General features: G+C 56.8%; 2 protein-coding genes across 5 annotated transcripts in view; one reads left to right on the forward strand and one right to left on the reverse strand.

Moving 5' to 3' along the window:
- Col5a3 (collagen type V alpha 3 chain) overlaps positions 1-13,611 on the reverse strand; it is a 36,776-nt gene extending 23,165 nt beyond the window's left edge. Inside the window, exons 1-22 of one of the 4 annotated variants that reach the window (XM_078035621.1) lie at positions 13,511-13,608; positions 12,407-12,693; positions 8,387-8,548; positions 8,112-8,301; positions 7,880-8,036; positions 7,163-7,267; positions 6,717-6,869; positions 5,033-5,146; positions 4,778-4,924; positions 3,697-3,744; positions 3,581-3,622; positions 3,222-3,284; positions 2,783-2,857; positions 2,605-2,688; positions 1,998-2,054; positions 1,855-1,908; positions 1,641-1,694; positions 1,035-1,088; positions 903-956; positions 667-720; positions 302-346; positions 107-160 (exon numbers count right to left, since the gene is read on the reverse strand). In XM_078035621.1, coding sequence (XP_077891747.1) covers positions 107-160; positions 302-346; positions 667-720; positions 903-956; positions 1,035-1,088; positions 1,641-1,694; positions 1,855-1,908; positions 1,998-2,054; positions 2,605-2,688; positions 2,783-2,857; positions 3,222-3,284; positions 3,581-3,622; positions 3,697-3,744; positions 4,778-4,924; positions 5,033-5,146; positions 6,717-6,869; positions 7,163-7,267; positions 7,880-8,036; positions 8,112-8,301; positions 8,387-8,548; positions 12,407-12,494 — 1,854 coding nt within the window. In that variant the 5' untranslated portion in view covers positions 12,495-12,693; positions 13,511-13,608. Of the gene's footprint in view, positions 1-106; positions 161-301; positions 347-666; positions 721-902; positions 957-1,034; positions 1,089-1,640; positions 1,695-1,854; positions 1,909-1,997; positions 2,055-2,604; positions 2,689-2,782; positions 2,858-3,221; positions 3,285-3,580; positions 3,623-3,696; positions 3,745-4,777; positions 4,925-5,032; positions 5,147-6,716; positions 6,870-7,162; positions 7,268-7,879; positions 8,037-8,111; positions 8,302-8,386; positions 8,549-9,064; positions 9,115-12,406; positions 12,694-13,510 lie in introns of those variants that run through there. The other 3 variants (XM_078035636.1, XM_078035626.1, XM_078035633.1) reach the window with 3 other exon arrangements.
- A 752-nt stretch (positions 13,612-14,363) lies between these two features.
- On the forward strand, positions 14,364-20,472 carry Rdh8 (retinol dehydrogenase 8). The gene is made up of 6 exons (XM_005336272.5): positions 14,364-14,530; positions 17,418-17,579; positions 18,162-18,341; positions 19,151-19,244; positions 19,419-19,602; positions 19,684-20,472. Exons 1-6 carry the CDS (start codon positions 14,428-14,430, stop codon positions 19,894-19,896), a joined length of 936 nt encoding a protein of 311 aa, XP_005336329.2. The 5' UTR covers positions 14,364-14,427; the 3' UTR covers positions 19,897-20,472.
- Positions 20,473-20,474: the final 2 nt, after the last annotated feature.

Raw genomic sequence — 20,474 nt, forward strand, 5'->3', positions numbered from 1 at the left:
ACAGGCGGAAAGGAAAAGCAGACAGAGCTACCAGGCCACGGAAACGGACACGCACAGGGGGACAGGTAAGAAAAGGCAGGGACGCCAGGGGCGACGACATTCTCACCGGGCATCCCAGGGGGCCGGGGGAGCCCCTGGGGCCAATCAGTCCACGGGGTCCCTGAAAGAAAGAGCAGCATTACCCCAGCTCCACCCTGCGGTCCCGGGAGTTCAGGGCTGTGGGCAGGAATCCGGGGGCCCTGGGACTTCCCACTCTCTGCCCTGCACCAAGCGAGCGCGGTCAGGGCTCCCGGATACTTACTGGCTCTCCAGCCTGGCCAGTGGGCCCTGGGGGTCCCTCTGCTCCCTGTGGGAGAGGCCGTTATTTGGAGAGGGGGAAGCCCAACTCTGGAGCAGCCCCAGGGCGTCGGCTCCAGGGATCTAGGTTTTACTGAGATCCCTGGGATCCCACCGTCTGAGGGCATGGATTCTCCGCAGGCTCCTGACTCCAGGTCTAGGTGTGTCCACCCAAGTCCACTTCCTGCTCCCCTTGAGATGCCCCCACCCCCACCCCAGGGCTCCCCGATGCTCCCCGAGCAGAGCCCATTCCCCACCCAGCTCTCAAAGGCCCTCCTCCTTGCCCATGGTCACCCAGACTCTCCTCCACGCACCCTCCTCCAAACTTACCTTCTCACCATCCTCCCCTGGGGGGCCAGGGTGTCCCACACGGCCAAAGTCACCCTGGAGGGGGGCACAGAGGGGAGGGTGGAATCATGCAGGGGAGACACCCCCCCCCGGGGAAAGGAGGAGGGGCATGAGGCGTGAGGACTCAGGCACCAGGCCAAGGCTCTGGTGCTCAGGAAGGAAAGGAGAGCGGATGTGTTGGGAAGGGGGCTTGGCTGTGGGGAGACTGGCACACTCACCCTTTGGCCCTTCTCACCAGGCAGCCCTGGCAGGCCATCGAAGCCCCGATCGCCCTGTCCAGAGAGACCCCAGCTGAGCCTGGGTCCTTGATCCCGACAGCGCCCGCCTCCCGACCCGGCCCTGGGGCCTACCTTAGGTCCTGTGTCCCCCGGGAGACCGCGGGCCCCGTCTGCTCCAGGGCGGCCCTAGGAGGAAAGTGAGCCCAGGTGTCAGGGATAACCCCCCCCCCCAGGACCCCGTCCCCAAATTAGGAACTCGACTACATTCTCGTCATCATCATCAAGAGATCTGCCATCATTTCTGGACTCTTGGCTGGGGTCTTCCATAAGTCCTTATCCCCAGCCCCCTAATTCTAGCCCGAGTCACCATCATCGTCAACACTGAGCATTCCCACTGCAGCCTCCACGATGGCCCTGCTGTGGTGCTCCCGGCCTCGGTCGCCACCCGGAACTGTCGTGTTGATCAGTTCCTCCAGGGTGCTGCTCTGTTCCTTCTGCCCGGAACGCTCTTCCCTGCCAGTTTCCTGGTTCCACTTTAGACCTCGGGCGGTGGGTTACTCCTGTCCCAACATCCTCCCTGACTCTAGGACCTTGGCCCGACTCCTGAGCCCCACGCTCAGGAGAGCTTCCATTGCCAGCCTCAGGGACACCAGCGGACCCTGGAGGCACAGAGCCCCGGTGCCTGCTGGGTCATGAGGGAAGGGCAAAAGGTAGCTTGGGGACCGGGAAGGTGCTCACCATCTTGCCCTCTCGACCAGGTGGCCCAGGGGGCCCCTGCAGTCCTCGGGGACCCTAGAAGCAAAAGAAAAGATGGAAGAAGGAAGGAAGGATAAAAAGAAGGGAGGCACTCACCAGGGAAGGCAGTAACTGCAAACCCCGGCCCCGTGAGGGTTTCCCCAGCGGCCACTTTAACCTGTGGCCTCGGGGGAAGACCCTTCCCCTCCAGACTCACCTGTGGCCCCACTTCTCCTGCTTCTCCCTTCAGACCTGGGTATCCAGGGAGACCCTTGGGGAAGGAGAGACGGGGAAGTGGTTGGAGGAATGTGACCCCTCTCCACGGCTGTTGCCCCTCTTCTCTGCAGACCCCTTACTCACCACAGGGCCTGGGCGTCCAGTGAGCCCCACTGGGCCGGGGGGACCTTTCATGGACAGCTGGAGAGATAGAGGACAACAAAACCAAGAGTTTCCCCCCAAGACCCCCAAACAAGATCCCCTCAAAGGCACTACTACAGTTTGAACGTGCCCCCCAGAAGTTCATGTGTCAGAATTGATCCCCAGTTTATATACTAATGGTATTTAGAGGTGGGGCCTTTGAGACATGATTGGGGGTAAATGAGGTCATGATTGTGGGACTGCATAATGACATTAGTGGTTTTATAAGGAGAGGAAGAGGCCCTAGCTGGCACACTTGCTCTGTCCTGCCGTGTGATGCCCTCTGCTGCGTTATAACACAGCAAGAAGGTCCCCACCAGATGCTGAGCAGGTGCCAGCGCCATATTCTTGGATTTCCCAACCTCCAGAACCATGACCCCAATACACTTCTTTATAAATTACCCAGTCCCGGGTATTTTGTTATAGCAACAGAAGACAAACCAAGACATGCATCTCAGGAAACAGACACTGCCACCCTGTCTCCTGGGCAGACCTTCATTATCCCTCGTTTCTGCCATCTCTCCCATGAACACTCCCCCATCCCACTCACCTGAGTCTGTTGCAGTACCGCCTGAGCCTGGGCCTGCTGGAAGGACACTGGGGGTCCTTTGAGGGAGCTGCTCGCAAACTGGAACTAAGGAGCAATGATGGTGAGGGCAGTTCCGAGCAGAGGCCTCCTCCGTGGTCAGGGATCTCCTCCCCAAGGCTGTGCCACCCCAGCTCCTTACCGGCATCATGATGACAGTGCCCGGTGGGCCCCGGATCCCATCAATGCCAGGAATTCCCGGGAGGCCAGCAGGGCCCTAAGAGAGGGCACCAGAGAAAGATGGACGGAGGCAGGAAGAGACAGAGAGAGACAAAGACAGAGAAAGGGAGACAGAGAAGATGAATGATGGGGGAAGAGAGGTGGAAAGACAGAGAGACAGAGACAAAGATATAGGTAGAGAGACAGACAAAAGACATACAGAAACAGAGGCCCAGGGAGAAAAGCAGGGGACTGGCCCCCAGCAGCAGAAGAAGGGCCCGTTTTATCACAGATGGAGAGAGAGATCAGCAGAAGATCACCAACTCCAGATGGCGTCTCCAGGCCCAGCCCCTGAGACCCACATTCAAACCACCGGGTTCCCAACCTGAAAGCTCACGCACTGAAGACAGACAGTCTCTTACCGGTAGGCCACGGTCCCCAGGGAATCCTGGGGGGCCAGGAGGGCCTGATGGGCCCACCACCCCCTGTTGGGGAGGGAGAAACAGAAGTCACCGGAAATGCAAAGCTAAGCTGAATTCCAACCCTCCTGGCCCCTGACCCCAGACTGACCTCTGCTCTACCTCCTAGCCATTCCTGCTACCCTATTCAATAGTGATCCCTATCAACCCCCAATTTTGTGTCCCAACCCTTGTTTTGACATGTCCTTTGTGCCTCCAATGTCCAGTGGCCACTACATGATCAGGCAACACGACACCCCACTTTGGGGACTGGAACAGCCCCGCTACAAAGATAGCAAGAAGGCCGTGCAGCCCGTACTCACTCGAGGTCCTGGGGCTCCTGGAGGTCCCTCAAATTTTTGCCCCTGGAGAGAAAGAGAGAAGTGTGTGACCCCTGTTCCAGTGGCCCCCTAAGCCCCTTGCTGCCCCAGGTCCTCACCTGCTCTATCACTGCAGGTTCTCCTTTTGCACCCTTCTCTCCCACACCCTGGAGAGGAGGTAGAGAGGAAAAAGAGGTGAGTCCACTCCCTGTCCCCGAAACACACAGGGCCCACCCACAGAGCCTAGGCCGAGACGCTCAGTCTCCTCCGTCAACCTGACAAAGCTGCATCAAGGTCAAGGGCACAAACTCCCGAGCGTCCTAACTTGGATCAGCCTCTTGCCTCTTACGAAGTGACACTGGGAACTTACTCAACCCCTTTGGCCAGTTACAGATCACTGGGTCACCTGTAGAGTCGGCTGCATCCCTCCCACGTAAAGATGAATGATGAACACAGTCCTCGGTGCAGGGCTGGTAACCACTCTGCCCCTTCCTCTGTCCAACACCAAGGCTAGAATCTGGGTCCCCAGCTCTGTCTGCATTTTTTTCTTAGGTAATTTCATTCCAGTATCTTGGTTAAAGATACCATCTCTCTACTGAGGCATCCCAAGTCTTCCTCTCCAGCCTAGACAGTCTCCCCTGAACTCCAGAATCTTCTAGCCATCCCGCTTTTAACATGGCCATTGGATGTCACCCAGGTGTTGGCAATTCAAGACATGAAGACTGAGAGCCTTGACTCTCCACTCCCCTGTCACAAGGCTAGAGGACACCCCTTATTCAATAGTCCCATGGGCATATCTACCTTTCTCCACTCCAGCAGCAAGGCCAAAATGGAGCCTATCCCAAATCTGGCTCCTGTCTTGCCTGGACCACAGGCTTCTTCTGCCTCTCTGGCTCCCCCTACTGTCCGTGTGCCATCGAGCAGGCGGAGATTGCTTTGAGACCTCCAAGTCTCACGTTCCCTTTCAAGGGGTTTCTCATGCGCTTAGTCTGAAAGCCCAGTGCCTCACCCTACCCGCGGAGTCATCTGTTAACACAGTCCCTGTCACACTGCAGGCCCTGGGGTCTGCACTGCACGGGGGTCGTGGGAAGGCATTCAAAGCAAGACAAACAGAATCAAGAGAAAGAATGAGGTCCCTGGGGCTCCAGATAGGAGTCCCTTCCCCTGCACCTAACCAGACCCCCACGGCCCCAGACTCACAGGAAAGATCTGGAACTCAGCCTGTGAAGGCTGTTCTGCTGCCCGGAACTGGGGACCCATGGTGGGGCCGCTTCCTCCTTCTTCCTCCGTCTCTACTCCAAGCTCTGGAGTCTCTAGCTGGGTTCCACCTTCAGCATCCAGTCCCCGCTGAGGACATTGGGACAGTCAAAGTTTGTCCCTGGCCTCCTTATTGTCTGCCGCCACCACCACTACCCCAGGGCCCGCCCCTTCCAGCACCGTCCACTTCCCACCGACCTCCAGGAGGGTGACGTTGCCGCCCACAGTCACAGTGGTGGTGAAGACCAAAGGCGTGGGAGTGGGAGGCAGAGTTGGAACCGGCGTCTCAATCTTGGGGACATCCATAGAGGTCTGGAGCAGGCATGGAGGAAGTGTCAGGTCTGGGGTCAGGCCGGTTGAAACAGAAGGGAAGCAAAGGAGGAGCCAGGCCTTGACCTCAGGGACCTCTCATTCTGGGGAGCGGGACACAGGAGGATTCCCAAAGAACATGGAGGCCAGCCCCTGGGGTCTGGACCAGGACGGCCAGCAGGGGGAGCCATCCTGCATAGAGGAGGGACAGGGCTGAGCCGGGTTCAGAGGCCTGCGAGGCAGAACCAGGCTGGCTCCAGAGCTCAGTGGTCAAGGTCAAGGTCCAGGACTCAGGGCCAGACTCCGGAAGCCTATCCCACATGTCCTCTCCCAAGGCAGAACTCAGGCCACAGTCAGCCAGCCAGGCCACAGTCAGCCAGCTCCTTCTGGCCTGAACAGCTGCACGAGAACTGGGTCAAGGCAGAGGAAGAGGGCAGTCGGGGCCCAAGTGAGGGGCTGGGGCTGAGGATGTGGCTGGGAAGGGGCGTACTGTTCATGGTTTCTCTGTTAAGGGCCAGAAAGGTTGGAACTGAGATGTGATTCGACCAGTGACCTTTGGACTAAAGTCCCCAGTGACCTGTGCCAAGGACCTCTACTCAGTGACCCACCAGCTAATGACCTCCAGCAACGGACCCCAATGACTCCTACAGCCAGTGACCTATAAGTGACCCTCCATAGTGATTCCCATCAATGGCCCCAACCAGGTTCTCCTCCACCCAGTGATCTTCCCAGAGACCCCCAGCCAGGGACATCCCCCAACAATAAGCACTAATTAGTGCCTCCCCTACCTAATCAACTCTTCCAGTGACCTTTGATCAATTATTCCTCCAACCAGTGACCCTCCAACATGGAGTGCTTGCCCAACTAATGCTCCCCAACCAGGGATCCTGAACACTAATTCCTGATAACCCATCAGAGATCCCAAACTGTGACCCCATCCACGATCCCCTGAAAATCACCCCTACAACTATGACCCCAGTGGGTGACCCCACTATGCATTCTAGTGACCCCCCCAACAAAACCCCTAATGACCCCTAACCATTAACCTTAAACAAGGGACGCCAAAAACATCGACAATGACCTCCGTTAATGACTTCCTACAGTGACCCCCCAACTGGGATCATCCCAAATATTGACCCTCTTCAGTGACCCTCCTGACCAGCACTCCCTATCAGGGAAGCCAAGTAGTGCCCCGATTAGGAACTGCCCCAAGGAATAGTCTTCACCAATGACCCCAGTCGGTGAACCCCACCCCCCCAAAATGACACACCAATCAATGAACCCGTCATGATTCACCCCAGCTAGTGACTCCCCTAAATAGTAGCCCTCATCAAAACCCCCCTAATAATCAGGTAGTCATCTGGGGGAGACCCCCAGGACTGGAGGTTGGGGAGCAGGCCTAGGAAAGCCCACAGGACAGGGTCACCCCACCCCAGATGGTCATCAGCTGGCGGTCAGCTAAGGGGAGTGGGAGCTCAGGTCTAAGGCTGGATTCCAAACCAGGGCCAGAGGAGGGAATCAGAGGCCAGAAGTCGGGCAGCAGGGGCCAAAGTGACAAGTGCAGGCCCCTTACCTGGTTCTCCGGGGAGCCGGCAGGTGCTCCCAGGGTCGGGGCTTCCTTGTCCTTCTTCTTCCTGCCCTTCCCCTTGCGGCCTCGCCCTTTCTTCTTCCCTTTCCCCTTGCCCTTGCGCCGAGGAGGGGTGGTCTCTGGCTCGCCCTGCGGGGCCTGGAAGGAGGGTCCATGTCAGGTCTAGAGCGTCCCCCAGTGGAGAAGCTATTACTCTGTCACCTAGGTCACCAATGCTGGCGCAGGACCTGTGAGTTCTCACTCAACCTGGTGACCTGGGGTCAAGGACCACTCCATTATGTGCCTTGAGTCCAAGGCCAGTCCTGCCTGGGGTCTGTTTGGGGTCAGAGGTTGTTCAACCCCATCTTCTGGAGCTTTAGAATTCACTCCTGCTGCCACCTGGAGCCAGGGGCGCCTCAGGCTGTGACCTGAGGTCACAGTCCCTTACTCACCCCTGTGGTCACGGGGTCCAGGTTGTCACAGCCAGGCAGGTACTGCTCACAGGCCCGGAAGGCAGCTTGAGGGTCTGGGCTTATCAGCAGCTCCTGGATGTCTCCCTGGGAGAGGGTGGGGTGGGGACAGGGACACAGGCTGACTCACCCATTCCTTGGCATGGCCCCCCACCTCCTGGCATGCAGCCTTGGCGCTTCCCCCCGCCCAGAGACCCTAGGTACAAGGACGGCAGCCGCATCACAGCAAACCCTTGCAACTCAGAGAAGCCCAGGTGCTGTCTGTGCCTCATCACATCACCCCACAAACCACACCCACGATGCCCCACTGAAGGTGCATTGGTCCCTTGATGCAGGCACACAGTGAGATGCTACCCTGTGCAGGCCCTTCCAGGAAGGGCACGAGATAGATGAGGTCCCTGGCCTCCTGGAGGTGACACATCTCACAATGGCACACAGCGGTCACCCGCCCTGTCTCAGATCAGTCTCCATCACACGTCCCAAGTGAAAGCTCCCCCGACAGACAAGCATGCAGCACAGCATGACCCGCTGTCTGTGGCTCTGTGTGCTCCACTCGCACATGGCCACCCACGATGGCCAAGCCTCGCACTTGCTTCTCCCATCCCCTGGGCTGGGCCGAGGCTGGGCATTTCCCTTCTCCAATTTCTTCTCCAGGTTTGTCACCCCTGTCTCGGTTTCCCTTAGCACGGAACCCTCTACCTCAAAAGTCTCCTCCCTGATGTCCTGGGTCCCCAGAACAGTGAGTCCAGCTGTGCTGAGGAATCGAGGCTTCTGGCCCGACACAGGGGGCTGAGATTCACAGTCCGCTACCAGGGTCGCTGTGTCTCCATCTATGCTGACCGCCACACGGTGCCATCTGTAAGGGAAGGGTCTCGGTGCCGGTGCTGCTCACCTCCCCCTCCCTGGACCCTCCCCCTCCCCCGATACTCACTGGCCATCCACGAGGTTGACCTGCTGGGGCAGGGGGTCGAAGGAGTCACCTAGGAGGACCAGACCTGGCCCCAGTGCCAGACCCAGCTGCCGGGCACCCCTCTCGTCATAAATAGATAGAAGGACAGACTGATTGGCCTGCTGGGCCCTCAGAGTCATCAACATGGAGAAGTTCGCGGGAAAGTGTCCATCTGGATGGACAGAAGGAGCGGGCAGTTCAGGAGGCTTAGAGGGCTCCACGCCCCCCAGTGAGGACACCCAGGAGCCCGCACTCACCTGGGAACAGCTCCCGTGTGGGGATGCTGAGCCTGCTGGCCCTGCCCACTCTGAATGCTCGGTCACCCTCTGGAGCCCTCTGGGGACAGAAGCCAGGTCCCTTGGGGACCCCAGCCTGGCCCCCACGCACGCCCAGGGCCTTCAGCACATCCACGGGATCGGCTGCAGAGAGAAGCCAGGGTGCAGAGAGCAGTGAGAACAAGCCCAGGACTCCATGATAGGGGCTCAAGTTTGGGGACCCCTCCTCCCCCCACCCCAAGTGTGTTTATGGCTCCGGAAGAAGCAGGCGGCCTGGGACCAGCAACCCCCCCTCTCCGCCGCACAGATGTTCCGCCTGGAGCAGTCTGTTGACTCGGGGGTGTTTTTTCCCCCTTGGTTTTTGGTGAGAAAAAAAGCTGACCTAGTTCTGGGATGAATCAAAGCTTCCTGGCCTGAGCCCCAGAGCCAAACTGTCCCCTTCTCTCCACTCCCCCGCACCAGCTCCTGGGATGACTTCCCGTGCCTGGAGTCCCCTCGCCAGGGGAACCACACGGGAAGGAGGGGCTCCTGTACGTTCCGCTCCTGCCTGCTCCCTCTGACCTCCTCCTGGGCCCCCAGCTGCTCTGAACATGGCCCTTTGACCACCGTCCCCCATGACCCCCTTCCTCTGCCCATCACCAACCCTGACTTCCTTCTGACCTTCTCCTTGGTCACCATCGCCCATGACCTCTTTCCTGTAACCCCCGCCACTGTGATCTCTCTCTCTCTCTCTCTCTCTCTCTCTCTCTCTCTCTCTCTCTCTCTCTCTCTCTCTCTCTCTCTCTCGGGCTCCCCGCTCTCACCTCCTCCCTCTGACTTTCCCATCTGACCTCCCTCGTCTGGCTCCTCTCCTATTCCTTCCTCTGGCCTTCTCCCTCCGATTACCCGCTGACCCCATCCCTTGGCCTTTCCCAGTCTCTGCCATCTGACCTGTGACCTCCCAGTTCTGTCACTTTGACCTCCTCCTTCTGATCACCTCTCCCTGATAACCTCCCCCCTCTCTCATCCCAGCAGAGGAATAGATCAGTCTGGCCCAACCCTAACCGAATCCAGGCCATCCTCCCAGCCCCACCCGAGGCAGCCAGGCCAGTGTTAAATGAAACCACATGGCCTGGGCAGGGGCGGGTGGGGGCTTCCCCTGGGCCCAAAGCCCCTGCCTGATCACATCCCCTCCACCCTCTGCAGACTGTCCCACTAACCCCCTGACCCAGCCTCTTGGCAGGAGCTAAATTCTGCTGAGTCTGCCATGACCTCACCCCCAGGGGCAGCTCTGCTGAACTCATCCTTGGGAGCTGGGTAGGGGCCAGACATGGGGAGGACAGGGGCTTAGGCGAAGACCCTCATCCCAGCTCCTCCTGGGCGAACACTCACTCTCCAAACTCCAGAGCCTCATCCCAGCCCCTGTTCCCTCCTGATGCAGCCTCCTTCTCCTCTCTCCTTCTTTCTCTCGATCCCACCTTCTGTGCCATCTTCCCAGTCCTCTGCATCCACTCTGAATCAAACCATCCCACTCCCTTGCTCTCTCAGCACCTTGTTGTTTGGTTCTTTCCATCTCTGTCTATCTGCAGGTCTCTAACTCTGTGCTTTTTTATCTCTATAGTTCTGCATGTAAATCTCCTCTCTCTCTCTCTCTCTCTCTCTCTCTCTCTCTTGCCCTGTCTCCCCAACCTGCCTGCCAACCCCCACTCCTAATTGCTTGTTTTGTGGCTGGGTTGTCATTAAGAGGCATTTGAGTTACAGGCCCCTGGGACTGAGATCTGCACTCCCAGGCTCTGCTGACCACAAGGGTCACTCCCCCATGGAACAATCTCAGTTGCCCCTTCTCTAGCCTGGGGCCCAGGGAGGACTGACATCCACCACCTCACCCTGCCCAGGGACTCTCCCCTGCCCCCGACCCCAGCCTCCATGCAGTACGAGGGGGTCTCCTTCAGCAACTGCTCATTCACATTTCAAAAGTCCTTCCTGGCATCTAACCCAAAAGATTCCTGCTTCAATCTTGTGTCCCTTCTGTAATGACCTTTCGGAAACTGACTGCCCTTTCTTTCCATGGTTGGCCTCATGACAAGGAGACACACAAGAGGCATTGAGTCCTGCCTGCAGGGCCAGGAGGTGGGGGTCTGTCAGGGACCAGCCCACGCTTCTCCCCCACCCGCACACACATAACCCTCCCCCCTGCGCTGGTCAAGTCCCCCAGGGAAAGACTGGGTGGGGTCTAGGCTACAGAGGGAGGCAGGCAGGAGGGTCTAGACTGGGACATGGTTGGGATCTACTCAGGTGGAAGAGAAGAGGTGTCAGTGTGTGCAAGAAAAAAAGTACACACAGGAGATTGTGCAAGTGTGGGTGGCTGAATGGATAAGAGAATGGCTGAAGGGTGGATATCCACGTGTGAGCTGCCGTCCTGCAGGTTATGCAAGTTGGTCTGTGACCATGATGGCTCAGATGTGTGATCGGGTTGTGGTTCTACAGCCAGGAGACTACTACCACATGGTTCATGGGAGAATCTGACCAAGTCAGCGAGTGGGGTGTTTGGTTGTAAATGTTGGCCATGTTTGTATGGATGCCAAGGGAAGTAAGTGTGAGAATTCAAACGTGTAGGAGATGGGCCAACGCAGTGACCATGTGTGGGGTAGTTGATGGGCTGCCTGGGCGGGGCCACGGTGTTTCCATTCCTGGTGTCTCAGGAGGCTTATATTCTGAGTGGATGCATGAGATTGCATGACCATGTGGATGTGTGGACGTGGGAATTGGGCAAAGGCCAGTCGGGGATTACCCACACGGTCAGTCACCTCCCTAGACTTAAAGAAAGTGACAAAGTGTGGTGTGTGTATGTCGAGGACTGAATTCACCTTAGGGAGGGATTTCCGGGAGGGCCTAGCCGCCAGTCCCCCAGATCAGGAAATCCTGAAAATCCATCACTTCAGGAGCCACTACGTCCCCCCTGACCCCTGGGGCGCCCCTCACCCCTAACCCGGCGAAATGCGGTAGGGCTCTTGGCCAGATGCGCGCAGCTGGGCGTGCGTCAGCGCTGACTCACCAGTCCTGCGGGCCCCCGGGACCCCTGGGGGGCCCCTGAGAAATTCCTAGGGAAAAACACCCCAGGCTCGCGCAGCTGGGGTGGGGAACAACTTCCCCGCCGGCCCCCACCCGCACGCCCCGCCCCGCCCTGCGCCCTGCCCGCCTCGCCCCTCACCGCAGCCCTCCCGAGGCCCTGTCCATGGTGCTGATGTTGGCTCTAGGGAGCCCGGGGTGGGGGAGGGGCGAGGGGTTGGGGAGAAAGGGAAGCACGCGCCCATTTGGGGCAAAGGAAGAAGAGGGAGAATGAGATGAAGCCACTTGGGGACGCGTAAAGGGAACTGTGGCGCCCCGAATAGCCTGCTCCCACGCTCACCCCTACTCACTATCAATCTCAGAACCGACCACTCATGTTCTCATGGGCAACAACTTAGACCCCCAAAGCACAAATACAACCCTCCCGGGGTCACCTAGAGACACACAGCCATACCCGGAGCAAACACACAATCACTTCCCAAATCAGCCCCAGACACAACACTGCACACTCGTATCTGGCAATACACACCCTCCTGGGGACCACCCTACCATCCAATCAACCAGTCAAGGTCAACCTCCACATCTAGGCGCGCACACACACACACACACACACACACACACACACACTCTCACTCCAAACCGCTGCGCACGCTTTCTCTCTCTCTCTCTCTCTCTCTCTCTCTCTCACACACACACACACACACACACACACCTAGAAACTGCATTCATTTTCATCCACCCGCCAGGAAACAGTCATACGCCTCCCAGGACAACCCCCGCCTCCAGCTGTCACACCCACGAATCACCCAGAGTCAGACACTTGTGTCCCACACCTCACCGTGCTCACACGCAATGCTCATGTTCCCTGCACTCTCCCCCATGCCCTACTCTGCCCGGTCTTTGGGGTCTCTCTGGGTCCTGCACCCAAGTACTATGGTCTCCCTTCCGGCTCACCGGCCTGCGTCCTGGGCAGAAGCAGCAGCGCGGCCAGAAGCAGGCAGAGGCCGGCCCGCGGCTGGCCCAGGCCCCAGAGGCTCTCCATCCCAGCGCGGCCCGTGCGCCAGGCGGGGAACGGGACAGGGCGTCTGCGGGGTGCGGCGACTCCTCAGGCTCAGCGCGTCACCCGCGGAGGTCGGCTGCAGTCGGGATCTGCAGGAGACGGCCCGAGACCCCGCCCTGGCCGCGCCCTGCGCTCCAGCGCCGGGCCAGGCAGCGCTCGCAGGAAGGGGGAGAACTGACAGCTGGAGGGGGAGTTGGGAAAGTTTTCACTGAGCGCGGATTGGCCAGCGGGGGGTGGAGCCCTGGACCAGGAGCTGGGCCGTTCCGTCCTACCCCACAGCGGAGGAGGAGGTCACTCCCACCCAGAGCTAGAATCCGGGGTTCACATTAACCAATCCAAACCCTTTCTTCTTAGCAGCCCCCTCAAAAGGGCCCACCTGCACCTCCATCCGGGCCCTGGCATTAGCAGGACTTGCAGCTCCTACCAAATCCTTCCGGGCTCACCCAGGCTCCCAACCCGGGGGCAAGCAGGCTCACCCCCATGCTCACCCACCTGTGGTACCCCAGTCCTTTAGCCCCACAAAGTAGGTCCCAGCTGCACCCCAAGGCCTTCCCTTCAGGATCCTCAGTAAGAAGTCCTTGTCCTCTCTCAAACCTCACCCCAAACCAGGTCTCCACTTACCCTAAACCTTCATCTCTCCACCCGAATCCCAGAATTGGGTGTCTTGATAGCACCCCAAACTCCCAGCACGGATTCCAAAACAAAATGCTCACTTTCCCCCCAATTTTTAATCCTTGAATAAAGAGTCCACCTCCATGCCCAGTCCTCACCTCCCGCTCCTTCAGGTGCCCACATGGGTGCACGGCCCTGTCCTAAATCCTCACCAAATGGGGAAGTCTGACCTACCCAAAGCAGAACATTACCACCAGGGGAGAGGGATGGATTCCTTCCATTCCTGGGGTGAAGCAGAGCCTCCCCTACCCCGCTGGCACCCCCCCCCCAGCTGAAGAGGCCCCTGGGGTCAGGGAGGGATTCTGTGCAATTAGATAAGTGCAGACCTGCAGGGAGAGAGGTGTGAGGGAACTTTCCCCAGAAAGGAACCAAAGGGGCGGATCCTGGGCCCTGAAATGCCCCCCTCATGGGAGACGCAGGAACCGCCTCTCTCTCAGCCTCGGCCTCCTCAGACAAAGAGTCTCTGTGTCCCTGGAGAGGAGGGGGTGGGGCCCCATCTGGCTTGAGAAAGAGATGCCCCCCCCCCCCCCCCCCCCCCCCCCCCCCCCCCCCCCGTGATGGGGCAAGGAGAGGAAATCTCCCCAAGCAAACCCTCCTCCCTTCCCAGGGACATCGGAAGCTGAGAATTCTCCAACTAAAAGGCTCTTACAAAGTTCCTGTCCTGCCCTGCCTTGTTAGGAAGTTCTTCTTGTAGTCTAACTTCTTGCATTCTTCTCTGAAGGGACCCTTCCAGGACCACACTCCTATTTCCTTTCACTTTCTCCCTCCACCAGAGATTCTTCTTCCAGAGTGGATATAGTATAAGAGAAGGGATACCCCGCTTGTTCCCTCAAACCCATTACCGATTCCCCCTGGCCCTGAATAGTTTACAAAAATAATAAAAATAAAAATTTAAAAGAACAGTTATGCGTGTAGCAGGTATGGAGAATCATATTGTTTGTTGTGGTGCTGGAGGTGGAAACCGCCCACCCCCGGGGCCTCACAAGTGCTAAGCTAATGCTTTACCCCTGAGCCATACCCCCAGCCCCCCAAAAAGAAGGTTTTGGCAAATAAAGGAAACGGACTGTGAAGAGTCGAAGGATTTTCTCCAGCCACCTGTTCAGGGTTGTGCAAGCCACAGTGGAAGTCTCCTGGGGCCCCTTTGCCCTGCAAGGGATCAGGTAAAAGGAGCTTAGATGGAGAGATCAGACAAGGGTGGAGGGGTGTCATCTCAGTCTGGAGTCGTGTCCAGGGAGGGATCAACATGGCCTCCTCACCCAGGACCGTGCTGATTTCAGGCTGTTCATCAGGAATTGGCTTGGAGCTTGCTGTGCACCTGGCTCATGACCCCAAACAGCGTTACCAGGGTAAGGGGCCCGGGTGGACCTGGGGACAGCCGGGGTGGGCTTGGCTTCCTAGGAGCCTCAGCCCCCACGCTGTCTCCGCAATCTCATCCCCTCCGGCTGTACATGGAAAGGCCCCTCTCCCTGCAGGACCATCCTCTCATCCAGCAAATATTTCTTGCGTATCTACTGTGTGCCAAGCTCTGCTCTGGGTGTTAGAAACAGCTATGGCCCAGAGACAAAAATCTCAGCTCTGGGTAGTGGTGTCCTGGGGGAGGCGCAGGGAAGACAGACAAACACATAAAAAGAAATTGCAGTGTGTCTGGCCATCACAAGTGCTGAAGAGCAAAACAAAGCAAGGGAAGAGTGTGACCGGGGTCGTGTGACCCGTGTCATGGGTGTCAAGGGTTTATGTGTTATGAAGGGCTGCTCCATAAGGCTTATCGGAGAGGGCTCCTTTGGGCATTCCTGGGCATGGATAATTACCTTGTTGACTCTGCCCCCCCGCCCCCAGATTACTACTACTCCAAGATAAGCCTCTTACATGCTCTTGACCTTGGGGACTTACGGGAGCCCTCTAGTTCCAGGTTCTTGCCTCCCTGCGGGTCTGGAGTAAATGGCTACAGACTGCGCCCCAACCCTAGGAACCTCTGCCCTGGAAGAGGCAGAGTGTAATTAGGCAAAGGGCAGTTACTTAAGCTCAGGCTGCTGGGGGGTGGGCACTGCCCCAGCTGGCAGGGCTGCCTCTCCCAGCCCTCTGCCCTCTGTCTTAGAGGCACAGCTTTGAGTGTGACAGGCAAAGGTCAGCGTGCAGAAAGGAACTTGTGTAACTGTAGGTGGGCCAACAGGCCTATAAAACTGCTAAAGGGTAATGCTCTTGAACTCTCATGATGTGCCAGGTGTCATTTAAGTGCATCTGATATGTCACTTACTCTTCACATCGCCCCCTGTGAAGAGGCCACTTACTATCCTTTGCCTTATTTTAGAAAAGAGGAAACAGACATAGACTGCCAAAGGCCCTTGCCCAAGGTCACCCAGCTAGGAAGTGGCAGAGCAGAGATATGAACCCAGGCAGCCAGAAGCTGGGACCACACTTGTCACTATACTGCATTCAGGATGCCAGTGAGCTCATTCATCTATATAACACCTGTGAATCCCACAGACTAACACTATACACAAATAAATGTCCCCCAGGCGCACATATGTGTGACCATGGGTACATGCGCAGAGGGGCATGCAAACATGTGTATGTAGTATATATGGTGAGGCCATGCAAGGGCACCAGGCATGGTGGCTCATGCCTGTATCCCAGCAGCTCTGGAGGCTGAGGCAAGAGGATCATGAGTTCAAAGCCAGACTCAGCAAAAGTGAGGCACTAAGCAACTCAGTGAGACCTTGTTTCTAAATAAAATACAAACTAGGGCTTGTGGCTCAGTGGTTGAGTGCCCCTGAGTTCAATCCCTGGTATGCGTGGGCTTGCTACAAACTCAAGTTCAAATCTCAGTTACCTACCTATTCTAGTTACTATTGCTCAATAATGAATCACCCCAAAATGTATGCTGTAAAACAACTACAATCACTTGTTTTTCCACCTGTAGCTCACATAGGTCATGAATTCAGAAAGGACTCAGAGGGTGGTTCAGGCTCAGAGTCAAAGGCCACAGCTGGCAAAGTGGGGACTGAAGTACATGGGGGTGGAAAGGCAGCTCACTCCCTTCCTGAAACCTTAGAAATTCTCCTTGAAGTCTCTCTTCCTCAGCTAGCTTGGGCTTCCTCATGGCATGGTGGCCTCAGGATAACTGGGCTGCTCCATGATGGGCAAGGGCTGCAAGGAGAGTGTTAGAGCAAGTGATGCAGAAACTGCAAGACCTTTTTGGACTTCAGAAACCACACTGTGTCACTTCCATTGGTTTCCACCTGGTCATACAATTCAACAGGAAGGTGGGGAGCTCAGTGGTAGCATGCATATGGCCCTGGGTTCCATCCCCAGTACTGAGGGTGGGTGGTTCAAGGGGAGAGGGAGGGAATTGGATTCAAGATCTACATGCCTGCATATCTGCATGCATGTTTGTGTAATGCTGGGGCTCAACCCCAGGGACTTGCCTGTGCTAAACACACTCTACCACCGGGACACATGATTTCATGTCTTGATGGAGGAGTGGCAAGATTTGAGAAGAGTTTGTGCAAAGGAAGATTTTGTGCAGATATTTGGGGGGAAACAAGTTAGTGCAATAATTAATAGGGTCCTTGCAAGTTAGAGATAATGCTCAGCACAATGCGTAGCCCACAGTAAATGCTCAGTAAACTGGAACTTCCTATGTCAATGCTGCAAATGTGGTTCTTCCTACTTGAGTGTGCAAAGCACGTATGTTGGCTGTAGGTGTGTGTGAAATTTTTCTCATGGCAATCTTGTTTGTATCTTTGTTTTTATTGTCTTACTCATTAGATTATAAATTTCACAAAGGAAGGTTATCTTTTGGCGGGGAGGGGCTGCTGGGGATTGAACCCTGGGGTGCTCTATCACTAAACTACACCCCAGTCCTTTTTATTTTTTTATTTTAAAAAAGGATCTCACTAAGTTGCCCAGGCTGGCCTTGAACTTGCCATCCCTATGACTCAGCCTTCCAAGTAGCTGGGATTACAGGCATGCACTCCTGTGCCTGGCAGGACTTTTTCTTATTTCACACAATAGTACCTAGAATAAGCATAGTTTGTGGTATATGCTCAATAAACTTTTGTAGGATGGATGGATGTGGCTGCATGTTAACACGAGCACCCAAGTGTGCGTTTGCAATGAACATAGGTGTGCAAACCTGTAGATCTTCATCCTCTGGAACTGCTTGTGCAAGACAACAGAAACACCCAAGGAAAGGAGCCAGTTGCCTGAACCAACTCTGTTCTGTGCCCCCAGTGGTGGCCACCATGAGGAACTTGAGAAAGAAGGAGATGCTGGAGGCAGCTGCTGGGGACGCTCTGGGAAAGACCCTCACCGTGGCCCAGCTGGATGTGTGCAATGATGAGTCAGTGGCCCAGTGTCTCGGCGGCATCCAAGGAGGGGAAGTGGACGTGCTGGGTGAGACTTTGCAGCTCCCAGGGCCATTCACCCCACCATGATTTAATTATAAACCCTCCACATGGCAAGGTCTGAGTCCAGTTCTCTGGCTTTACCCACAACCTCCAATCTTCTACAAAAGGGGTAGACCAGTTGGCCAAGAACTGGGACTCTCAATCAGTCCATTAGGGATGCTAGAAATAACCTAGGACCTGGGGGTGGAGTGGATTTAATGGGATAGACATTATCACATATGGAGAAACCCATATGTGGTTGGAAAAATTACTTAGATGAGTCACTTGGGGAAGGAAAAATGATGAAGAAACAACTCATAATCCCTGAGCCGTCTTCTCAGGAGGGTGGGTGTAGCTGTTTTGAAACAATTTGGGGTCAGAGCTGAATTTCTCATGTATTACAGGCATGCTGTTCCCTGTGGCCCTTGCTCCCACCCTGGGCTAAGGTCCCCATAACAAATGCTAGACTGTGCTTAAACATCTTCTTGGAGTTGGAGTCGGGGGTAAAAGGGTGATCTGAAGAGTGACCTCAGTGACACTAGAAGACTGGGAGGAACTCTAATGTAACACTCAACACTTCTCTCTCTAGTGAACAATGCTGGCGTGGGCCTGGTGGGGCCCTTGGAGGGGCTCAGCATAGACACCATGAAGAACATCTTTGACACCAATTTTTTGGGAGCCATCCGTCTGGTCAAAGCTGTTCTTCCGGGAATGAAGAAGCGGCGACAGGGACATATCGTGGTGGTCAGCAGCGTCATGGGTCTGCAGGGTGAGCCCTGGAACCCAACCCTTAAGTAGTCCTCCAGTGTCTGACCCTTCCCAGGCTGAAGGATGGCAAATAGGTTTAGCTCTTTCCAAATGAGCCAGGAGGGCTGTGTTGGGAAGGATTCTGCAGCTCAGGAAGAAATGGTTCTGGGATAGATTAACATGACTGCGGTGGTGTTCAGGCCTCCAAAGCCATCCGAATTCCAGAATCCACTCCACTTCTGGACATCTCCAAAGCACTCTCCCCACCATTCCCAAAACTCCAAAAGATCATCAGAACTCCTTCTCCTGAGACTCCCCAGTGCCAAACGCAGCCCACCAGGTGCTAAAGATATCCCCAGGCTCAGCAGAAAATAGAGCATCCATTGGTTGGTGATGTCTGCGATGGGCCTACTCTGGAGGTCACCTACCTGCCATTCATACTGCTGGGCCTGTCCCCTCCCCAGCATCCTCTAAGGAGTCCAGTCTACTTGATACCCTGCCAAAGAGAAGCACTGTCCAGGTCCCTAATGAATGGCACCTGCTCCCGTGGGTGCTAGGGACCCCATGCCTACATGCCCCAGGGGTATAGAGGGTAGAAGGAAATAGGGACAAGGAGGAACCAGGAAGAGATGGCACCCGGCACCCCAGGAACGCCTTGATCTGGCCCCACATGTCCCCATCACACAATGCCATATACCCAAACGTCAGCCCCCAGTTGTCCCAGGTTCTGATCCCCAGGGCCTCTTTCTTCTGTCTCCCAACCACCCATTACTCAGGGACCCACAAAGTCCACCGCCCAGATCCCCAGAGAACCCCCTCCAATCCCCTCAGGTGTCATATTCAACGAAGTCTATTCAGCCTCCAAGTTCGCCGTGGAGGGGTTCTTCGAGAGTCTGGCCATCCAGCTGCTCCAGTTCAACATCTTGTGAGCAGCCGGGGAGGGGGCGTGGGCAGAGGAGAGGGAAGGGCAGTGTGTGTGTGTGTGGGGGGGTTATGCCAGGCGGGGAGGGGAGCGAGGGAGGCAGGGGAGGGGGCTGGGGGAGCAGGACTGATGAGTGGGTGGGGGAACCGGGCCCACTAGCCCTGCTCCTGTCCCCAGCATCTCCCTGGTGGAGCCGGGCCCTGTGGTCACTGACTTCGAGGGGAAGCTCATGGCTCAGGTCGCCACGGCTGAGTTTCCAGGCACGGACCCCGAAACCCTGAGCTACTTCAGGGACTTCTACCTCCCCGCCTCCAGGGAGCTCTTCCGCTCAGTGGGACAGAACCCAAAGGACGTGGCCCAGGTGAGTGGCCAGGACAGCCGGTCAGGGACGCAGGGGCGTGGGGAGCCCCCTGGGCCCGGAGCTCAGGGATCCATCTCGCAGGCCATTGCCAAGGTCATCGGCTCCACGCGGCCCCCGCTGCGCAAGCAAACCAACCTCCGCTACCTGACCCTGGCGGGGCTCAAGGCCGTGGACCCCTCGGGCAGCCTGTACGTGAGGACCGCCCACAGCCTCCTCTTCCGCTGGCCGCGCCTGCTCCACCTTAGCCTCCGCTGCCTGGCCTGCGGCTGCCTCCCGGCCCGGGTGGAGCCCTGATGGGCAGAGACTTGCCCGCGCTCCCCGCTCCCGCCCTGGACACGGCGGCACCGCCACACCCCAGACCCAGGGCCGCTCACACTCGGTTCATCCGTTCATCTCCTCCACAAATTCGTTCTGCAAACTGCCTCCATCGCTCTAGGTCTGGGCATTGCTGAAATTCCAGAAAAGCCCTCCCGTCTCCAGACCCAGAGCCCTCCCTAGTCAGGGCTGGGGCAGAGGAGAGATCCTGGGACCCGGGTGGGGGGGGGGTGTCTGCCCACACGGGGAGGGGGAGTCGCCTTCCTGGAGGAGGGGGTATTGTCATGACCTTGAAGGACAAGATAGACTGTGCTTCATTCAGTCTTATGACTTCATGATCCTGGACCTGGGAATACAGGGATGACTAGAACCTCCCCCTCCACACTCTCTCACACACACACTCACAGACACACACACACACACACACACACACACCCAGAGCTGAGTGAACCAAGTAGTCTCCACTTTCCTGCCCACATTCCCCATTAGCAAAATGTGTTTGTGTGCACACAGCCATGTACTTATATTTTTTCCATTAAATGTATAAAACCACAAGC

The sequence above is a fragment of the Ictidomys tridecemlineatus genome, chromosome 2 (assembly GCF_052094955.1).
Source record: "Ictidomys tridecemlineatus isolate mIctTri1 chromosome 2, mIctTri1.hap1, whole genome shotgun sequence".
Classification (NCBI taxonomy): Eukaryota; Metazoa; Chordata; class Mammalia; order Rodentia; family Sciuridae; genus Ictidomys; species Ictidomys tridecemlineatus.

Excerpts from the sequence above, each read along its gene's own strand:
- Rdh8 (XM_005336272.5), top strand. The coding sequence starts at position 14,428 with ATGGCCTCCTCACCCAGGACCGTGCTGATTTCAGGCTGTTCATCAGGA. Across the intron at positions 17,580-18,161 it reads AGGGGAAGTGGACGTGCTGG|TGAACAATGCTGGCGTGGGC; the intron begins GTGAGACTTTGC and ends TTCTCTCTCTAG. Across the intron at positions 19,603-19,683 it reads ACCCAAAGGACGTGGCCCAG|GCCATTGCCAAGGTCATCGG; the intron begins GTGAGTGGCCAG and ends TCCATCTCGCAG.